General features: G+C 42.8%; 1 protein-coding gene across 2 annotated transcripts in view; it reads right to left on the bottom strand.

The window, feature by feature from the left end:
* The window catches only part of LOC311101413 (limbic system-associated membrane protein-like), a 430,764-nt gene that overhangs the window by 26,435 nt on the left and 381,467 nt on the right, over nt 1-22,862 (bottom strand). For both annotated transcript variants that reach the window (XM_084142545.1, XM_084142546.1), the window contains one exon: nt 22,031-22,263. In XM_084142545.1, the coding sequence (XP_083998671.1) occupies nt 22,031-22,263 (233 nt within the window). The remainder of the gene's footprint in view (nt 1-22,030; nt 22,264-22,862) is intronic.

The raw sequence follows: 22,862 nt of genomic DNA, 5'->3' as shown, positions 1-22,862 counted from the left end.
AGAAAACAATTGGTAACACACTACGCCGTGAAGAACTGAAATCCTGCAGCGCCCGCAAGGTCCCCCTGCTCAAGAAAGCACATATACAGGCCCTTCTGAAGTTTGCCAATGAACATCTGAATGATTCAGAGGAGAACTGGGTGAAAGTATTGTGGTCAGATGAGACCAAAATGGAGCTCTTTGGCATAAACTCAACTTGCCGTGTTTGGAGGAGGAGGAATGCTGCCTATGACCACAAGAACACCATCCCCACCGTCAAACATGGAGGTGGAAACATTATGCTTTGGGGGTGTTTTTCTGCTAAGGGGACAGGACAACATCACCACATCAAAGGGACGATGGACGGGGCCATGTACCATCAAATCTTGGGTGAGAACCTCCTTCCCTCAGCCAGGGCATTGAAAATGGGTCGTGGATGGGTATTCCAGCATGACAATGACCCAAAACACACGGCCAAGGCAACAAAGGAGTGGCTCAAGAAGAAGCACATTAAGGACCTGGAGTGGCCTAGCCAGTCTCCAGACCTTAATCCCATAGAAAATCTGTGGAGGGAGCTGAAGGTTCGAGTTGCCAAACGTCAGCCTCGAAACCTTAATGACTTGGAGAAGATCTGCAAAGAGGAGTGGAACAAACTCCCTCCTGAGATGTGTGCAAACCTGGTGGCCAACTACAAGAAACGTTTGACCTCTGTGATTGCCAACAAGGGTTTTGCCACCAAGTACTAAGTCATGTTTTGCAGAGGGGTCAAATACTTATTTCCCCCATTAAAATGCAAATCAATTCATAACATTTTTGACATGCGTTTTTCTGGATTTTTTTGTTGTTATTCTGTCTCTCACTGTTCAAATAAACCTACCATTAAAATTATAGACTGATCATGTTTTTGTCAGTGGGCAAACATACAACATCAGCAGGGGATCAAATACTTTTTTCCCTCACTGTATAATAAATATGTTTTATAACATTCTCATGTCAAGGTGAATCAAACTTGTAGTTGCCATGCTGTTTCATATTTGACAACATGGAAAACATATTCTATATGTTGTCAAATATGACAGAGGAATAATCAATACATCAGTGCACCTCTGGATTTTTCCTCCCCCCAAAATGTATGTTTTTATACAGATACTGACCATGCAACGTCCCTTAACTGATGCTGTATACACTCCTCTAGATTCCCTTTATTTGGCCAGTACAGCCTGTCCCTTTAATGACATTGGACAACAAAGCTATTTTATTGCCAAACAACATTAAATGAAGCCATACAGAGTTATTGCGTGAGTCAAATGACCACAGAAAGTGAAGATGTGTTTTTCGATACGGGAAGGATTGAAGTGACAGGGAATCCAATAGCTTTTTCTCAAAGAAGCGGGCTGGAAATATCAACGCTCTGATTGGCTGAATGAGGACCCGCGCATTAATCTACACCAGGCAAGTCGCACAGATAAAAATTAGTTTGAGAGAAAACAACAGCTCCCAGACAGACAACCCTGTCACGTTCTAAACAGATATAGTCGCGGCGGTTCATGAGTCAAATTAATAAAGACTCTAAACCATTTCAACATAGTGGCTATAGCTCCCAGCAAGGATTGTAATCTTAGTCATGGGTCAACCTTCAAGGAACAATATTTGAAAGGGCAGTTCTTTGAAAAACTATTTCGCTGGCTGCCCAGGATTCTACAGCGACTTACAAGGGATTGTGTGAGGTTGATTTTACACACGTAGCCTAGAGAACTACTTTGCCGTTCCGTGGTTAGATGGTGGGATCAAATGTAGCTTTAGTTTCTGCCAAAACATTTATTTTGCCTTTCAAGAAACACATCAATGATTTCATCTATGGACTTAGAGAAGTAGCCTATTTATCACCTTTTAACATTTATTTCCTTCATTTTTTATTTGAGCATTTTCACATTTCTTCAAATTATTTTCAATATTTTTTCTTTCCAACCTCGTCAATATAATCCTATTTTGAGTCAGTTTATTATACCCAAAAGACCTAGTGATCCTAGAAAATAAGTGAAAAACGGATACAAAATATATTGCTTAAATACATTGACCTTCGTTTCAACTTTGATAATAAAACTTCAAAGCCCTGGAAGCATGAGAAACTACAACATAATTAGAAGAAGCTTATTGTATCATAAATCCATGTGATAATATAACCTGACAGTCAGCTTCAGGCTTTTCCTAGATTCCTGACGAGCCAAACCACCCAGGGAGGTAGCGATGATCAAAGTCCCAGAATGGTTCACCTCAGAGAGGCATAAAGAAACCCAGCCGCACCTCCAGTGTCATAGATGTCCTGATCAATGTGTTTACTGTCAAACCACAGCCTTTTAATCTAGCTATGACTCATCTTTAGCTGAATATGGTTGCAGAGAGAGAGACACACACAGAAAATGGAACAGAATTCGCTTGGTAGCCGATTAAGATTCTCACTATCGCACTCTGCCTGGCACATGCACGCACGCACGCATGTACAACCATTTCAAGGTACCATGCATGAAATGAGCCTTCCTGTTGAAAGAGAGAGGATGACAACAACAGGTATTCCCAGCCAAAATGTCTCACACCTGCATTGTGTAATGTCTCAAACTACATTGAACAAAACTATAAACGCAACATGTAAAGTGTAAAGTGTTGGTCCCATGTTTCATGAGCTGAAATAAAAGATCCCAGAAATGTTCCATATGCACAAAAAGCTTATTTCTCTCAAATGTTGTGCACACATTTGTTTACATTCCTGTTAGTGAGCATTTCTCCTTTGCCAAGATAATCCATCCACCTGAAAGGTGTGGCATATCAAGAAGCTGATTAAACAGCATGATCATTACACAGGTGCACCTTGTGCTGGGGACAATAAAAGGCCACTCTAAAATGTGCAGTTTTGTCACACAACCACAAATGTCTCAAGTTTTGAGGGAGCATGCAATTGGCATGCTGACTGCAAGGATGTCCACCAGAGCTGTTGCCAGAAAATGTAATGTTAATTTCTCTACCAAAAGCTGCCTCCAATGTCGTTTTAGAGAATTTGGCAGTAGGTACAACCGGCCTCACAACCACAGGCCACGTGTGGGTGAGCGGTTTGCTGATGTCAACGTTGTGAACAGAGTGCCCCATGGTGGCAGTGGGGTTATGTTATGGGCAGGCATAAGCTACGGATAACGAACACAATTGCATTTTATCGATGGCAATTTGAATGCACAGAAATACCGTGACGAGATCCTGAGGCCCATTGTGAAGCCCATTTATTTTAAGGTATTTCTTTTAACAGATGCACATCTGTATTCCCAGTCATGTGAAATTCATAGATTAGTGCCTAATGCATTGATACACCAGTAACACCAGAGCTCTTTGAATGACTATACTACCATACCAACTGACCTCTGCGGATCGCTCCTTCTGTCTCTCCACCCACGCCATCCTGCCACGTTCAGACATGACATTTGGACCGCTGATGTCACAGGCCTAAGTGTTGTCGAGGCAATTATGTTTCCGTAATTTGAATCATTAAAGCATAATCAGCGGAAAGCGCTCGCAGCATTGAGTTCTGCTTTTAGCACTAGCTGCTAATTACTTTCCTCGGTATGCAACAAGGTCGTTATACCAGAAACCATTCAGATGACACAGAACAACCTCCTGAATGTTGTGACACCTCTGCAATGTAATAAAATCACCTCAAACAAACTCATAACTGGCTGCTGGGTGCCTCCCCAAACCTTGACCCAAAGAGGCAATCTGTTACCGTGGAAACAGTGAGAATGACAGCCAGGCAATCTTGTCCATTCAAGGACTTTAAAGGAGAGGCAACCATCAATATAGTGGGCCTCTTCAGGATTGGGACTGCTGCGGTCATAGGGAAGAAAAGTGTTTATGCATAAGCCTACACTCCTCTTTCACAAGCCCAGAGGACATGACGCATACAAACATGAGTACTCTCTTAAACACTGTCATTGTGAGTCTGCTTGAGTAAGGCAGCATTGAAAAGTAAAAAGAACAGACGCAATTAACCAAAATGTTAATAAAAAAATCCTCCTAACAGATTCTGTCATTAGAAAAATATTTTTACAGGGAAGTAGAGCCTTGTGATCTGATTCATCGTTAGTTTGTCTGTTTTTTGTAAACATATGCTTACATTTTCAATGCTCATAAACCTATGACTCAATGGTGTTAATGTGAGTTACCACTATGACAAATCAGTATTTCACTAAATACGAACAAACTCTGGAGTTTGCCAGTTTCCTCATAATAACAAACAAGAAAGCGATGCCAACATGTTTGATCAGAGACCTCGGGGTGCGTTTTTTCTGCAGCGGCCGCCCCCAGGTGGTGAAGGTAGGAAACAACACCTCCACTTCGCTGATCCTCAACACTAAGGGCCCCACAAGGGTGCGTGCTCAGCCCCCTCCTGTACTCCCTGTTCACCCATGACTGCGTGGCCAAGCACACCTCCAACTCAATCATCAAGTTTGCAGACGACACAACAGTAGTAGGCTTGATTACCACCAAATAACCTCTCACTCAACGTCAACAAAACAAAGGAGATTATCGTGGACTTCAGGAAACAGCAGAGGGAACACCCCCTATCCACATCGACGGGACCGCAGTGGAGAAGGTGGAAAGCTTCAAGTTCCTCGGCGTACACATCACTGACAAACTGAAATGGTCCACCCACACAGACAGTGTGGTGAAGAACCTCAGAAGTCAGAAGTCTCTTTAACCTCAGAAGTCTGAAGAAATTTTGCTTGGCACCTAAAACCCTCACAAGCCTTTACAGATGCACAATTGAGAGCATCCTGTCGGACTGTATCCCCGCCTGATACGGCAACTGTACCGCCAGCAACCACAGGGCTCTCCAGAGGGTGGTGAGGTCTGCCCAACGTATCACCGGGGGCAAACTACCAAAAAGATCATCAAGGACAACAACCACCCGAGCCACTGCCTGTTCACCCCGCTATCATCCAGAAGGCGAGGTCAATACAGGTGCATCAAAGCTGGGACCAAGAGACTGAAAAACAGCTTCTATCTCAAGGCCATCAGACTGTTAAATAGCCTTCACTAGCACATTAGAGGCTGCTGCCTATATACATAAATTAGAAATCACTGGCCACTTTAATAAATCTAACACTAGTCACTTTAATAATGTTTGCATATCTTGCATTACACATCTCATATGTATATACTGTAAAACACGTGTATGTGACCAATAAAATTTGATTTGGATTTGATTTGAAAGAGATGGCACACTTTTAACAGGATACAGCAGTGCACAGATCCACCGAGCAGTGGATCTGCCCCTTTCATTGTGCACTTCTGGCAGGACTGCTGGAGCTGCTGCTCATAGCTGCTCCACCAACATAATCATCGCCAGCAGCACTCCATGATCTAAACTAAAGTTCTCTCTGAACTTTCAAAGGGAAGAGAGGATTTCAAATAGACTAATGCCCATTGGAGGCCCTTTTGAGCAAGCCTTTGTGTGGATGTGGAGAGACATTCGGAGGCAGTTCCTGCTGGCCAGATTAAGGTCTTCTTGAGGACGAATCCCTGATTAATTCAAATGTAGCTTTTTTTCTTTAGAGATGTTCCAGTGGAGGGCAGAGAGGTTTCCACAAGGGCAGAGACTCATAAATCATACAAACAAATAATTGGTGTTTGTGTTGAAAGGAGAAAACATTGGGAAGGGAAAAGGTAGCGGCAGTATTTCTAACAAGCCAACCAAAACCCCAGTAGAGAGAAATGCATTGGCTGTGTTTTTGTTGTGCCCAATGAGCAGGACTTTAACTCGTGAAAAATTGTTGCTCTTTAAAAATTCTTCAAGCTATAATTCTTATCTCAAGTAAACTGTAGAATAAATGTACTGCCAGTTCAAGGCAATGTGTACTTTTATCCTTGGCGATCATCCGCATCGTTCAGGACGGCGTGCCAAAACCCCCAGATTCAATTTGTATTCAAGATATATCATGATTTAGTGCCTTATAAAACAGAATGTGATGATAAGAAAACAAAGAGAGGAGGACACAACAGCTGGCTGGAGGATAAACTCTTGGCGGTGACCTTTCCTTTTTAGATGAACTTGGGTTTAACACTCCTTCCTGCTCTCTTGTGCTCTCAGTTCTCCAGCCAATTCTTCATGGAACTTCCTGTAAAGCAGTGCTTTATTTCACCCCTTCTATGTATGACTTAAAGTTACACCACATGACCAAAAGTATGTGGACACCTGCTCGTCGAACATCTCAATCCAAAACCATGGGCATTAATATGGAGTTGGTCCCCCCTTTGCTGTTATAAAGGCTCCACTCTTCTGGGAAGGCTTTCCACTAGATGTTGGAACATTGCTGCGGGGACTTGCTTCCATTCAGCCACAAGAGCATTAGTGAGCTCGGACACTGATGTTGGGCGATTAGGCCTGGCTCGCAGATGGTGTTCCAATTCATCCCAAAGGTGTTCGATGGGGTTGAGGTCAGAGCTCTGTGCAGGCCAGTCAAGTTCTTCCACACCGATCTCGACAAACCATTTCTGTACGGACCTTGCTTTGTGCACGGGGGCCTTCCCCAAACTGTTGCCACAAAGTTGGAAGCACAGAATCGTCTAGAATGTCATTGTATGCTGTAGCGTTAATATTTCCCTTCACTGGAACTTAGGGGCCTAGCCCGAACCATGAAAAACAGCCCCAGACAATTATTCCTCCTCCACAAAACTTCACAGTTGGCACTATGCATTGGGGCAGGTAGCGTTCTACTGGCATCTGCCAAACCCAGATTTGTCCGTCGGACTGCCAGATGGTGAAGCGTGATTCATCACTCCAGAGAACCTGTTTCCACTGCTCCAGAGTCCAATGGCGGCGAGCTTTACACCACCCCAGCCAACTCTTGGCATTACGCATGGTGAATTTAGGCTTGTGTGCGGCTGCTCAGCCATGGAAACCCATTTCATGAAGCTCACAACGAACAGTTCTTGTTCTGACGTTACCACTTCGCGGCTGAGCCGTTGTTGCTCCTAGACGTTTCCACTTCACAATAACATCACTTATAGTTGCCCGGGGCAGCTCTAGCAGGGCAGAAATTTGTTGGAAAGGTGGCATCCTATGACAGTGCCACGTTGAAAGTCACTGAGGTCTTCAGTAAGGCCATTCTACTGCCAATGTTTGTCTATGGAGATTGCATGGCTGCGTGCTCGATTTTATACACCTGTCAGCAACGGGTGTGGCTGAAATAAACAAATCCACTAATTTGAAGGGGTGTCCACATACTTTTGTACATATAGTGTATTTCTGGAGAAGGACTAGCAAACAGCTACCGTTAGCATTGGCCATTCGGATCAATTGTTTTAATTAATAACCTATGGAAAATATGCCTATAAGATCAGGAGGGCACCTTACAAACCCAAGTACAATCCAAGTTCAATTGAGGCTATAAATATAAGCTAATCGTCATGTAATCTTATTGATCAATGTGAACTGCCAAATTATCGTAAATGGCCACGCTCACAAAAAATCCTCCATCCAACCCCCCTCAAGTGGAAACTATAGAAAAACTGTGTTCAGAAGATACACTGTAGATTCCTATAACAAACCATGGTCTAGATTCAATCAGTTCAGCGTTAACCAGCGATAACGCTTCGTTGGAGCGCTCAAATCTGTGAGCGGATAGTCGTGTGGTCATTGTCACAAAGCCACACCCGTCCCACTCGCGTTAAGAACGAGAAAGTGTAGGCTATACAGTAATAATGACACTCAAATTGAAAATCATGAAACTAAATAATGAGGAATTCTATCAGCCTAATTGAGGTGTAGATTACATTACACATTCCAGTGTTCGAACTTGTAAACACAGCTGCATGGGATTTCTTACTAATGCAAGTCTGTCCAGCCAATGAAATGTCCACGATAGGTAGGCTATAATGCCTGGACTCGCTTGTGGATTTCACAGCTCTAACACAGTTCCACCTATAAAACCGTGATAAAAACAGCTATGCAGGGTGTCGGCTAGCACGAATCTGATTGTTTCTAGCCCAATTTTGTGATTGAAGCCATGCTCACTTGCCCCTTTGGCTACATTTTCTAAAGCTGAAAGCACTAAGAATGCGGATTCTGGAACTCAAACCAGCAATCAGAGCAGGTAATCAATTTTCCTTGATTGCTCTCCGTTCTGTGCAATAATGTTGGATTAGGTAAAGTACAGGCTGTGATGGGAGGGGAAGCCTATTAACTTGCCTCTCCATAGACGAGCCCCTTGAACCCCTTTATTTTACAGCCATTTGGATTAAACAAGCAATGGGATCAAGGTACTTTATTCAATTTAGTCTGATTGACGGTCTTGACACTATAAGGGTAATGACTTAGAAGGCTTGGGATCAATGCAATGAGGGGAGACCTCAGTTTAAACACCCTTTCTATTGGTACCACTTTTAAAGTAATCTTTCACCATCCCTTCCTTTGCTGTAGGTTTCGTTCAATTGAATATTACGTCTATCAAACGGTTTTGGCTTACAGTAAGGAACCCATGTTACAATGTTCCTGATGTAAGCATTATTAAGCATTCCTTTCCTTTGCTTTAGGTTCAATTGAATATCACATGCCTATCAAACTGTTTTTCTTGTTGTGTTTGGTTTGTGCTTACATCTGGTAAGTTACAATGTAAGTATTTTTTATTTATTTCATGCCAACAAACGTACATTGTAATATTTATGCAACAGCAAAAACTTATTTTTTTACCGTGTGGTCAAATAAAATAGCAAAACAGTTGTTTTCCAATTCTCCGAATAAGAAATGAGAATGCCAGGGCAGCGATCTGTAAAGAAAGACTGCATAAACACTGCTAAAGCAGGATTGATTGGACCACCAGACTCCAAGTTGCACTTGATTATCAAACATTGTGGTTCTCTTCTATTTCCATTTCAACTTGATGTAACAAGAAGTGATTTGAACTAGAATCAACCAGACCCAATGGTATTGACTGAGTGACTGATGTTTCTATCCAGACTATTAGCCTGCCTTGAGCTTCATATACTCTGCCTACTAGTACTGAACAGCTGTGGTAGTGGGGAGACCAGGGAGACATCTGACTATATCTGAAAACCTCCCAGTGTCAAATCTATCTGAACTAACTAAGTCACATCCAACCTGTTTTGGTTGACTGCCTTCAGTAAGGATGGACCAGCCTACTCCTCTCTGTAATGCCTTAGGTATACATAATTCCCAAGTGGCAGTGGTGGAAAAAGTACTAAATTGTCATACTTGAGTAAAAGTAAAGATACCTTAATAGAAAATGACTCAAGTAAAAGTGAAAGTCACCCAGTAAACTACTACTTGAGTAAAAGTCTACAAGTATTTGGTTTTAAATATACTTAAGTATCAAAAGTAAATTGAATTGCTAAAATGTACTTAAGTATCAAAAGTAAAAGTAACAGTATAAACCATTTCAAATTCCTTAAATTAAGCAAACCAGACGGCACAATGTTTTTTTTATTGACGGATAGCCAGGGGCACCGTCCAACACTCAGACATAATTTACAAACAAAGCATTTGTGTTTAGTGAGTCCGCCAGATCAGAGGCAGTAGGGATGACCAGGGATGTTCTCTTGATAAGTGTGTGAATTGGACCATTTTCCTGTCAACATGTAACAAGTACTTTGAGTGTCAGGGAAAATGTAGGGAGTAAAAACATTATTTTCTTTAGGAATGTAGTGAAGTAAAAGTAAAAGTTGGCAAAAATATAAATAGTAAAATAATGTACAGATACAGATAATAATGTACTTTCAAGTATTTTTACTTAAGTACTTAACATCTGCCAAGTGGTGCACTTGAAAAGCTTTGCAGCTCAAAGGAGAAATAACAAGCACAGACACAATATGTACCAGCACGCTTAATAACTAACCAACACATTGAAAGCCTCTCCATTAAATAATTGTACATCATCTGTTGAGGTATAGTCCTGTAGTAATAGCTAGTTGTGCGTTGTTTACAACAGCACTCACCTCTATGTATAAACCATAAACGACTGTAATATCATAACATACTGCACCGAACGGCAGAATTACCAAGCACAATGGTGATGGTCTATATTTACAGAGAGAGAGGGGGAGAGAGGGAGAAAGAGAGTTGACCCATAATCATTACTGAATTCTCAGTAACATTTCTCAGAAGACCTAAAGGAATAACATATTATCTCGAGTGTCTACAATATTGGCAGAACAACAACTCCTGGAAAACCTTTAACATGCATTTTCTCTCTCTAATATTGAGTTGCCTCCCCCCTACTACCACACCCCGTTCAAAGGCACTTCAATATTTTGTCTGCCCATTCACTCTCTGAATGGCATACATACACAATCCATGTCTCAATTGTCTCAAGGCTTAACAATCCTTCTTTAACCTGTCTCCTGCCCTTCATCTACACTTGAAGTGGATTTAACAGGTGGCATCAATAAGGGATCATAGCTTTCACCTGGATTCACCTGGCCAGTCTATGTCATGGAAAGAGCATGTTCCTAATGTTTTGTACACTCAAGAAGGAGTTTGTAGATATGCACTCGACATATTGTGTCAATGTGTCAGACTCAGTGTTCAGAGCAGCCAAAGAAGTGTACTGTAGCCTACAGGTTATAATAGGGGAATATACAGTGAACACATGTCTTGAGGACTTAACGTGGAAATGCTATATCATCTTTATGGCCAAACAAACAGACAGCTGGAGAACAGAGAAGTATTTTAGTCTGTGCAGTCAACTAACACAGTTATTAGAATATGCGGATGTGCCTAACATGCCAATGAAACACAAACTTATAACAGATGCCATGTGCCAATGCTGAGTCTAAGCTCTCTAGTCTACTATATTTGGATATGCGTTGGATGCTAGTCACAAGGCTATTTTCTGGTAATATTCTACAGATGTAGGATCTTAATTTGAGCCAGTTTGCTACAGCAGGAAAATAACCCTGCAGCAACAGGACATTTGAATTATTATGTGAATTATAATTAAGGTATTGTTTTGAAGTGGAAATGTCAAACTTTAGAAGCCTTTTAAAAACTCAAATACAGTACAAGTTTGCATTTCTTGATGTGCAGGAATATTCTCTGCAACAAAAGAGTGATCAAATTAAGATCCTATATATGTAGGTAATATTTCTGACCTTCAGCATTAATGCAATAAAAATGTTCAAACTATAAGCTTTCATAACTGATCATTAGTATTCGTCACTTAACCCCATTTTGTGCATGTGATTATGAGTGCAAAAGTGAATGTCAAAACAAAGTGAAGTTCAAAATAAAGTGATCTATTCGACATTTTGTGCTATCAACAAAACAACATCCCAAATGACAGGTGTTACCCTATTTCGGAGTGACAATTATGCTTGGCACGTAGGCGGCAATGGATGTTAAAGATCCAATACAGCTGTTTTTATCTCAATATCAAATCATACCAATTAAGTACCTTACTGTGATTATTTTCTATTAAAATGGTCAAAAATAAACTAAAATAGCTTCGTAGCAAAGAGCAATTTCTCAAGCAAGAATTTTGCTAGGACTGGGAGGGGTCTGAGTAGGGAGGAGAAAACTGAAAACAAGCTGTTATTGGCAGAGAGGTTTGGAACGCTCTTATTGGTCTATTAACCAATTAACCGCCTGGTGATGTCACCAGGCAGGCCAAACCTCCATCCCACCAAAACAGAAACTGAAATGTCAGGCAGTCTTTTCAAACAGCTCTTCAACTAAAAGGGCATTATTATCATTTTCACAACTTCACAGTATTATTGCAACCTCATAGTGTGGATATATACAGTGAGGGAAAAAAGTATTTGATCCCCTGCTGATTTTGTACGTTTGCCCACTGACAAAGAAATGATCAGTCTATAATTTTAATGGTAGGTGTATTTGAACAGTGAGAGACAGAATAACAACAAAAAAATCCAGAAAAACGCATGTCAAAAATGTTATAAATTGATTTGCATTTTAATGAGGGAAATAAGTATTTGATCCCCTCTCAATCAGAAAGATTTCTGGCTCCCAGGTGTCTTTTATACAGGTAACGAGCTGAGATTAGGAGCACACTCTTAAAGTGAGTGCTCCTAATCTCAGCTTGTTACCTGTATAAAAGACACCTGTCCACAGAAGCAATCAATCAATCAGATTCCAAACTTTCCACCATGGCCAAGACCAAAGACCTCTCCAAGGATGTCAGGGACAAGATTGTAGACCTACACAAGGCTGGAATGGGCTACAAGACCATCACCAAGCAGCTTGGTGAGAAGGTGACAACAGTTGGTGCGATTATTCGCAAATAGAAGAAACACAAAAGACCTGTCAATCTCCCTCGGCCAGGGGCTCCATGCAAGATCTCACCTCGTGGAGTTGCAATGATCATGAGAACGGTGAAGAATCAGCCCAGAACTACACAGGAGGATCTTGTCAATGATCTCAAGGCAGCTGGGACCATAGTCACCAAGAAAACAATTGGTACCACACTACGAGCTCTTTGGCATCAACTCAACTCGCCGTGTTTGGAGGAGGAGGAATGCTGCCTATGACCCCAAGAACACCATCCCCACCGTCAAACGTGGAGGTTGAAACATTATGCTTTGGGGGTGTTTTTCTGCTAAGGGGACAGGACAACTTCACCGCATCAAAGGGACGATGGACAGGGCCATGTACTGTCAAATCTTGGGTGAGAACCTCCTTCCCTCAGCCAGGGCATTGAAAATGGGTCGTGGATGGGTATTCCAGCATGACAATGACCCAAAACACACGGCCAAGGCAACAAAGGAGTGGCTCAAGAAGAAGCACATTAAGGTCTTGGAGTGGCCTAGCCTGTCTCCAGACCTTAATCACATAGAAAATCTGTGGAGGTAGCTGAAGGTTCGAGTTGCCAAACGTCAGCCTTGAAACCTTAATGACTTGGAGAAGATCTGCAAAGAGGAGTGGAACAAAATCCCTCCTGAGATGTGTGCAAACCTGGTGGCCAACTACAAGAAATGTCTGACCTCTGTGATTGCCAACAAGGGTTTTGCCACCAAGTACTAAGTCATGTTTTGCAGAGGGGTCAAATACTTATTTCCCTCATTAAAATGCAAATCAATTGATAACATTTTTGACATGCGTTTTTCTGGATTTTGTTGTTGTTATTCTGTCTCTCACTGTTCAAATAAACCTACCATTAAAATTATAGACTGATAATTTCTTTGTCAGTGGGCAAACGTACAAAATCAGCAGGGGATCAAATACTTTTTTCCCTCACTGTATATATATATATATATATATATATATTTAAATTTTAGTCATTTAGCAGACGCTCTTATCCAGAGTAACTTACAGTTAAGTGAGTGCATATATTTTTCATACTGGCCCCCCGTGGGAAACGAACCCACAACCCTGGCATTGCAAGCGCCATGCTCTACCAACTGAGCTACAGGGGACTATACATACACTGCTAAAAAAAATTAAGGGAACACTTAAACAACACAATGTAACTCCAAGTCAATCACACTTCTGTGAAATCAAACTGTCCACTTAGGAAGCAACACTGATTGACAATACATTTCACATGCTGTTGTGCAAATGGAATAGACAACAGGTGGAAATTATAGGCAATTAGCAAGACACCACCAATAAAGGACTGGTTTTGCAGGTGGTGACCACAGACCACTTCTCAGTTCCTATGCTTCCTGGCTGATGTTTTGGTCACTTTTGAATGCTGGCGGTGCTTTCACTCTAGTAGTAGCATGAGACGGAGTCTACAACCCACACAAGTGGCTCAGGTAGTGCAGCTCATCCAGGATGGCACATAAATGCGAGCTGTGGCAAGAAGGTTTGCTGTGTCTGTCAGCGTAGTGTCCAGAGCATGGAGGCGCTACCAGGAGACAGGCCAGTACATCAGGAGACGTGGAGGAGGCCGTAGGAGGGCAACAACCCAGCAGCAGGACTGCTACCTCTGCCTTTGTGCAAGGAGGAGCAGGAGGAGCACTGCCAGAGCCCTGCAGGCCACAAATGTGCATGTGTCTGCTCAAACGGTCAGAAACAGACTCCATGAGGGTGGTATGAGGGCCCGACGTCCACAGGTGGGGGTTGTGCTTAGAGCCCAACACCGTGCAGGACGTTTGGCATTTGCCAGAGAACACCAAGATTGGCAAATTCGCCACTGGCGCCCTGTGCTCTTCACAGATGAAAGCAGGTTCACACTGAGCATGTGACAGACGTGACAGAGTCTGGAGACGCCGTGGAGAACGTTCTGCTGCCTGCAACATCCTCCAGCATGACTGGTTTGGCGGTGGGTCAGTCATGGTGTGGGGTGGCATTTCTTTGGGGGGCCGCACAGCCCTCCATGTGCTCGCCAGAGGTAGCCTGACTGCCATTAGGTACCGAGATGAGATCCTCAGACCCCTTGTGAGACCATATGCTGGTGCGGTTGGCCCTGGGTTCCTCCTAATGCAAGAAAATGCTAGACCTCATGTGGCTGGAGTGTGTCAGCAGTTCCTGCAAGAGGAAGGCATTGATGCTATGGACTGGCCCGCCCGTTCCCCAGACCTGAATCCAATTGAGCACATCTGGGACATCATGTCTCGCTCCATCCACCAACGCCACGTTGCACCACAGACTGTCCAGGAGTTGGCGGATGCTTTAGTCCAGGTCTGGGAGGAGATTCCACAGGAGACCATCCGCCACCTCGTCAGGAGCATGCCCAGGCGTTGTAGGGAGGTCATACAGGCACGTGGAGGCCACACACACTACTGAGCCTCATTTTGACTTGTTTTAAGGACATTACATCAAAGTTGGATCAGCCTGTTGTGTGGTTTTCCACTTTAATTTTGAGGGTGACTCCAAATCCAGACCTCCATGGGTTGATAAATTTGATTTCCATTGATAATTTTTGTGTGATTTTGTTGTCAGCACATTCAACTATGTAAAGAAAAAAGTATTTAATAAGATTATTTTATTCATTCAGATCTAGGATGTGTTATTTTAGTGTTCCCTTTATTTTTTTGAGCAGTGTATATGTGTGTGTGTGTGTGTGTGTGTGTGTGTTTTTGACTGCACTGAGCATTTAAGCCCTCAGAGAATAATCATTATTTTGTTCATTTCAAATAAAGTTACTTGTCTGTAGTGATAATAATAATAATATGAATTATAATAATAATGTATTACATTTGTATAGGGCTTTTCATTATACAAAAATAAATCTCAAAGTGCATATGATGGGCTGAAGGTAGATGTGTATCTGAATGAGCAGAATCAATGGTCAGGATCAGTCAACTAATCCAACAATAGCACAGATCCCTTCAACAAAAAGCTACTATTGGGTTGTAGGAGTGAATGATTGACAGGAAAAGCTATTCACAGTTCTGGGGCTTAAGTCTTTTCAGTCCTGAGATTGGACCATTGGCCAGTTCTTTCACAGTTGGCGATAAGAGTGAGAGCAAGGCCCTAACAGTGTGAACGACCTTTGTTGAGTGCCAGAGTGCCCAAAACGAGCGTACTGCTGACCTGAGGACTGTAGTAGGGCTGAAACAGCCTGACATAGGTGACAGGAGCTTATTAAAGCATAGCTGGGAAGAGGATATTTTCAGACCAGTTGCCAGATGAGACAGAGAACATGTGGCCAGGTCAGCACTCCATTTTCCATACATAACATCTAAAGATGTTGGCATTCTACAGTTGAAGTCGGAAATGTACATACCTTAGCCAAATACATTTAAACTCAGTCCTGACATTTAATCCTAGTAAAAATTCCCTGTCTTAGGTCAGTTAGGATCAACCCTTTATTTTAAGAATGTGAAATGTCAGAATAATAGTAGAGAGAATGATTTATTTCAGCTTTTATTTCTTTCATCACATTCCCAGTGGGTCAGAAGTTTACATACACTCAATTAGTATTTGGTAGCATTGCCTTTAAATTGTTTAACTTGGGTCAAACGTTTCGGGTAGCCTTCCACAAGCTTCCCACAATAAGTTGGGTGAATTTTGGCCCATTCCTCCTGACAGAGCTGGTGTAACTGAGTCAGGTTTGTAGGCCTCCTTGCTCGCACACGCTTTTTCAGTTCTGCCCACACATTTTCTATAGGATTGAGGTCAGGGCTTTGTGATGGCCACTCCAATACCTTGACTTTGTTGTCCTTAAGCCATTTTGCCACAACTTTGGAAGTATGCTTGGGGTCATTGTCCATTTGGAAGACCCATTTGCGACCAAGCTTTAACTTCCTGACTGATGTCTTGAGATGTTGCTTCAATATATCCACATAACTTTCCTTCCTCATGATGCCATCTATTTTGTGAAGTGCACCAGTCCCTCCTGCAGCAAAGCACCCCCACAGCATGATGCTGCCACCCCCGTGCTTCACAGTTGGGATGGTGTTCTTCGGCTTGCAAGCTTTCCCCTTTTTCCTCCAAACATAACGATGGTCATTATGGCCAAACAGTTATATTTTTGTTTCATCAGACCAGAGGACATTTCTCCAAAAAGTAAGATCTTTGTCCCAATGTGCAGTTGCAAACCGTAGTCTGGCTTTTCTATGGCGGTTTTGGAGCAGTGGCTTCTTCCTTGCTGAGCGGCCTTTCAGGTTATGTCGATATAGGACTCGCTTTACTGTGGATATAGATACTTTTGTACCTGTTTCCTCCAGCATCTTCACAAGGTCCTTTGCTGTTGTTCTGGGATTGATTTGCACTTTTCGCACCAAAGTATGTTCATCTCTAGGAGACAGAACGCGTCTCCTTCCTGAGCGGTATGACGGCTGCGTGGTCCCATGGTGTTTATACTTGCGTACTATTGTTTGTACAGATGAACGTGGTACCTTGAGGCGTTTGGAAATTGCTCCCAAGGATGAACCAGACTTGTGGAGGTTTGAAGGTAGGCCTTGAAATACATCCACAGGTACACCTCCAATTGACTCAAATGATGACAATTAGCCTATCAGAAGCTTCTAAAGCCATGACATCATTTTCTGGAATTTTCCAAGCTGTTTAAAGGCACAGTCAACTTAGTGTATGTAAACTTCTGACCCACTGGAATTGTGATACAGTGAATTATAAGTGAAATAATCTGTCTGTAAACAATTGTTGGAAAAATGACTTCTGTCATGCACAAAGTAGATGTCCTAACCGACTTACCAAAACTATAGTTTGTTAACAAGAAATTTGTGGAGTGGTTGAAAAACGAGTTTTAATGACGCAAACCTAAGTGTATGTAAACTTCCAACTTCAATTGTATATTACAGAGTCTTGAAAAGTGGAAAAAGGAGAGGCTCTCCAGGAATGATGTGACGGGCCTCTAGTTATCCTCTGAAATATGGCAGCCATACACCTGAAGCCCTATTGATGTGTCTGAAGTCACGTGTGCCCGCGGGATGGCCCCATTTAAATGCATGAGGCGCCTCTTCTGCCGAGCATAAAAAAAGATTAAAGGAGATGCCTTTTTTCCCATGGTTTCAGCCAAGTCAGCCAAAGAGAAAACGGAATACTAAATTGTTTCTTTCATTAAAACATCAAGGAGTCCATTTCGTTATGGGGTTCAAAGGCGACAGAAAATATCTGCAGTTGTGTAGTGTTTCGCATTCTCTTCCTCCCATACAGTCGCTAAAATAATGGGCAAGGAGAAGACAGCCATTCTTCTCCAGGGGGGTGGTTTGGCGGCCGGGAACAGCCACCGATCCACTTGGCAGCTGAAGTGTTAAAGTCGCCCCCAGAAAGACAGACTAGTAACACAATATGCCTGACAATGGCCCTGGCAATAAGGAGCTTTTCAGCACGGAAAGGTGGGCGGGGGAGATGGCTTGCTGAAGGACCACTGAAAGGTTCCGATTGTCCCATGATAATTGGTAAAGGTCAGTTCCTCCTCCTTGTACAGACTTCAAAGTAGAACTGCTTATACCCTCCCCCCCTCTCCTCTGCTCTTTAGAGTGACACACTGCCTTCACATTCTCCTTAGTAAGTGCCTCAGTTCACCGCATTAAATACCACACCATTGTGATACAGGGCTAAATGTGGACAAAGCCATTGTGGATCACCTCTGTATTGATCGGAGATAAAGGAATAACTATGGAGATCCTTTATGACGATGATTGAGATGAAACTACACTTATCTATCATTATGAACATGAAATTGGCATTAGCTCGAGAGCAATGTCAATCAATTCCTTTCATTAACTGCCACTTTGATTGACTCAAAATGTGGTATATATCTCGCTATACACCAAGTCACTTGGCTCTGTCATATCCTCACATGGCCTCTCCTATCATTGCTACGCAGACGACACACAACTAATCTTCTCCTTTCCCCCTTCTGATAACCAGGTGGCGAATCGCATCTCTGGCAGACATATCAGTATGGATGACGGATCACCACCTCAAGCTGAACCTTGGCAAGACGGAGCTGCTCTTCCTCCCGGGGAAGGACTGCCCGTTCCATGATCTCGCCATCACGGTTACAACTCCGTTGTGTCCTCCTCCCAGAGTGCGAAGAGCCTTGGCGTGACCCTGGACAACACCCTGTCGTTCTCCGCTAACATCAAGGCGGTGACCCGATCCTGTAGGTTCATGCTCTACAACATTCGGAGAGTACGACCCTGCCTTACACAGGAAGCGGCACAGGTCCTAATCCAGGCACTTGTCATCTCCCATCTGGATTACTGCAACTCGCTGTTGGCTGGGCTCCCTGCCTGTGCCATTAAACCCCTACAACTCATCCAGAATGCCGCAGCCCGTCTGGTGTTCAACCTTCCCAAGTTCTCTCACGTCACCCCGCTCCTCCGCACACTACACTGGCTTCCAGTTGAAGCTCGCATCTGCTACAAGACCATGGTGCTTGCCTACGGAGCTGTGAGGGGAACGGCACTTCCGTACCTTAAGGCTCTGATCAGTCCCTACACCCAAACGAGGGCATTGCGTTCATCCACCTCTGGCCTGCTGGCTCCCCTACCTCTGCTGAAGCACAGTTCCCGCTCAGCCCAGTCAAAACTGTTCGCTGCTCTGGCACCCCAATGGTGGAACAAGCTCCCTCACGATGCCAGGACAGCGGAGTCCCTCACCACCTTCCGGAGACATTTGAAACCCCACCTCTTTAAGGAACACCTGGGATAGGATAAAGTAATCCTTCTAACCCCCCCCTTACCCCACCCCACCCCCCCAAAAAATAAAAATAAAGTGGTTATCCCACTGGCTATAAGGTGAATGCACCAATTTGTAAGTCGCTCTGGATAAGAGCGTCTGCTAAATGACGTAAATGTAAATGTAAAATGTATGTGGACTTCATCCTAATCCTTAGCTAAATAGCTAAACTTATGCAATGAAAACCCAGATGGAGGTTGCTAATGGATATACATACGGTGATGCTAAAGCAAACAAAGTAATTAAAATCTTGGATCTGACTTATTTGGTAAACAAGTAGGAGTTTATAGTAGTATCTATTCACTGCATGGTTGATCTGTGTGCTTGTCTGCTAAGAACCCAGCATTGCTGCTTAGCGCTCTAATTTAAATGATTTTGATTTCTTAACAAAGAATGAAAAATGCTGACATTAATTTAAAAGCGACCAAATCAATTCTGATAAAAACCAGCTGACAAAGCGGTGCCGTTTGCTGCACAAAAAACAGCTTACTGCTGCCTGCTGCAATAGGAGACCATCATGGGATCCATTTTATTGACAGATTTCAATGGTCTCAAACATTTGGCACATGACCAGCATACACAAATGCACAAATTGCTCGACACACTATCACCATCTCATATACTTAGCAAACACCAAAGTCAACCAATGGTGTCGGAGTATCCTAGTCACACAGATTTTCAATGGCTCGACGTCAACGGCTAGCTCGGGTTTCATCAAAATCAAAAGCGAATGGGTTGGGAAAATCACCATATTATGATTCGTATCATGTGCAATGACCCTGTCTTTGAGCGCCGATGCCTTTAAGCGTGCTGCAAGGCCATGGCTTTATTATTCACAGCAAATTTACTTTGTCTGATCATTTGTTTTCCAATTACACTGCTGTCCCTGCTAGCAGAAATTGTGTCAGCTTCGGTTACATGAACATGGTCTCCGATAGCTAACTAGCGGGTAGAGGCAGTGTGGCTTCTGTGGTTGGAAAAATGTTCATACCATTTCATACTACTTTTTTTACTCAGCTTTTGGAGTTTCTTGTTTGTGTCGTTGAAAGGGAAACCACACACACTTCATCCAGCAGACATTCCCCCCTAAGGTATGTGCAAATATTCTGGATTCAGCAGTAAATGGCTGTTGGATAATTGAATGATGTGATGACGGTGTGACCTTCTCCTATAGCCAATAAGAATTCTACTATTACAGTGGGATGTGATATGCTTTCAATATGACGCCATAGTTTCAGCATGGGGGGAGAGGAAATGAATTAAATGCTTCACATAGGAAGAAGTAAGCTAGCCTGGTCCCAGATCTGTTTGGGCTGTCTTGCCAACTCATATGGTCATTTTGTCACTTTGTTATAAAAATGACCATAGGAGTTGGCAAGACAGCACAAACAGATCTGGGACCAGGCTAATGTCAGCCCATATCCACATAACAGTTGAAGTCTAGGACTATTGGAGAAAAAAAGTAAAGAAGGGCGAAAAACAATGTAGAATCAATATTTAGCTCTAAATGTCAAAGTCATGAAATATGTGCAGGTAAATGGAAACACAGGAAGACTATATGAGAAATACCAATGATCAAGCAGTGTCTAATTGAAACCAATGGGATTCTGGTAACAGGGAACAATTTGCTGGAACAGATCCACAAGCATCAATTCATGTATTGACCTTTCAGTGCTATTAATAGATCAGCTCTTAAGTTCATCGCTATGTGAACAGACGGTGTTCTCCTGTAGCTTTTGTGTGGTAAAATGCTATTGCTATCTTCCACCCCTAATCATATCACTATTTGTCTGAGATTAATTTCCAATAGGGGGGTGGTGCTGCCATCAATGGAGCTGTTGGACAAAATATAGACACAATATTGCACAAACTGTTATTGCTCAAACAAACACATTATTGCACAAACTAATCAACGTTAATGGGTTAACTTGAATTTCAGCTTCAGGTTTGATGTGCAGCACAAGTGCACCAAGATAAAGATAAAGAACTACTGGAAATTGCTTCAGGTGAAACGGCAAGAAACAAGACCTCACAGCGAGGGCCTCAAATCTACATTCTGCCGAGCAGACAGACATCTCCTTGTCTTCCATACTGTGTGGACAGTTGATAAGGAGTTATTGACAGCTAAATAGAACTCCCTGTCAGCTGTCCAGATAATATGGAAGACAAGGAGATTACAGAGACCTATAGGTGGGCTGCTGGTTGATGGAGGACAATTGGGGGCTGTCAGTCTTGAGACAGGAAGGGTAAAGAGGAACTAGGTGGGTGGAAAGTTACTGAGTGATATGGAAAGTTACTGAGTGAGAAAAGGGGAAGTGCAGAAAGTTCATATTCTGTTCAAATATGTTATTGTTGAATATGAATGTTCCTAAGGAGGGAGGCAAAGGGTAACAGTCTAGTATCAGTTCTTGATAAGGCAGACCAGTTACTGAAGAACCAGGACCATGAAGTATGTGGAACTCAACTCGAGATAAGGTCAACAGATGAAGAGAGAAGTCACTGCTGGGAGGGGGGCCACAGGGGCCCACCCCGAAAACCCTCTGATTATAGTCCTATCTCACACACACACACATTTTAACACCCATGAGAGTCCTAGACTTAGGCAGGGCCATGACAATACCAGTAAAAGGAACCTACTGTGTTTCTGCCTAACAACAGAGAAGGAGTGTCTATCTTAGACATGCAAGGAGATGACTCCGCCTAGTTGGAAGGTATAAAGATGTGTTTGTGTGACTTGTATGTTGTCTTTGCAGCTGTATGACCCAGTGGGTGAATAAACTTGGTTAAAGCTTTTTCTAGTCGTCCGTTTGAGTTTTTACCCTGTTTGTTCAGAACCTAACAATGGCCAGGTTACTGTAAACTTTTACTGTAAAAAGGTGTCCATCTTATAAATACACTTTATTGGTTGATTGATTGATTAATTGTGCTAGTGCCTACCTTGGACAATGAGATGGACATTCGAGGTCTTGGACTGCTGTTTGGTCTGGATGGAGCATGTGTAGGAGCCCTCGTCGTACACATCCACTTTCTGGATGCGAAGGCTGTACTCCAGCTGGCCCTTGTTCACCAGGTCCACACGCGGGTCCAGAGACCACTTGTCCTCCCCAGCGAAGATAATGTTGGATCGGTTGAGCCAGGCAACTTTGGACACCTTATCATCCACGTAACACCTGGAAGGACAAAAGAGAGAGGAAATTTACCAAGTTACGAATCAGGTCGATTTGAAAATAATTATGCGCCAGAACCGCGTGAAATTAATATTCAAATCTATGTAGGTCTATTGGATATAGGGAGAGACCACTATATGTAGTGACCAAAGATAAGCGAAATATTAATTATTGGAATGAAAATTACTCCTCCTAATCTGAGGCATTTCTGAGGGATAGCTGAGAATTTAAAGGGATACTTCAGGATTTTGGCAATGAGGCCCTTTATCTACTTCCCCAGAGAGTCAGATGAACTCTTGGATACCATTTGTATGTTTCTGTGTCCAGTATGAAGGAAGTTAGAGGTAGTTTCGCAAGGCAATGCTAACTAGCGTTAGCGCAATGCCTGGAAGTCTATGGGTATCTGATACCTCTAACTAGCATTTGCGTTAGCGCTAGTTAGCAACTTCCTTCAAACTGCACGCAGAGACATAAAAATGGTATCCACAAGTTCATCTGACTCTGGAGAAGTAGATTTGCCAAAATCCCGAAGTACCCCTTTAAGCTCTTTTCTATCTCTCCAGTTGTCCTCGCTTTGCTCTCTCTTCTGATAAATGTATAAT

This window comes from Coregonus lavaretus (assembly GCF_964263955.1).
Source record: "Coregonus lavaretus genome assembly, chromosome: 26".
Lineage (NCBI taxonomy): Eukaryota > Metazoa > Chordata > Actinopteri > Salmoniformes > Salmonidae > Coregonus > Coregonus lavaretus.
Note: the sequence above shows the minus strand (reverse complement) of the source record. Positions and strands in the feature narration are given on the sequence as shown.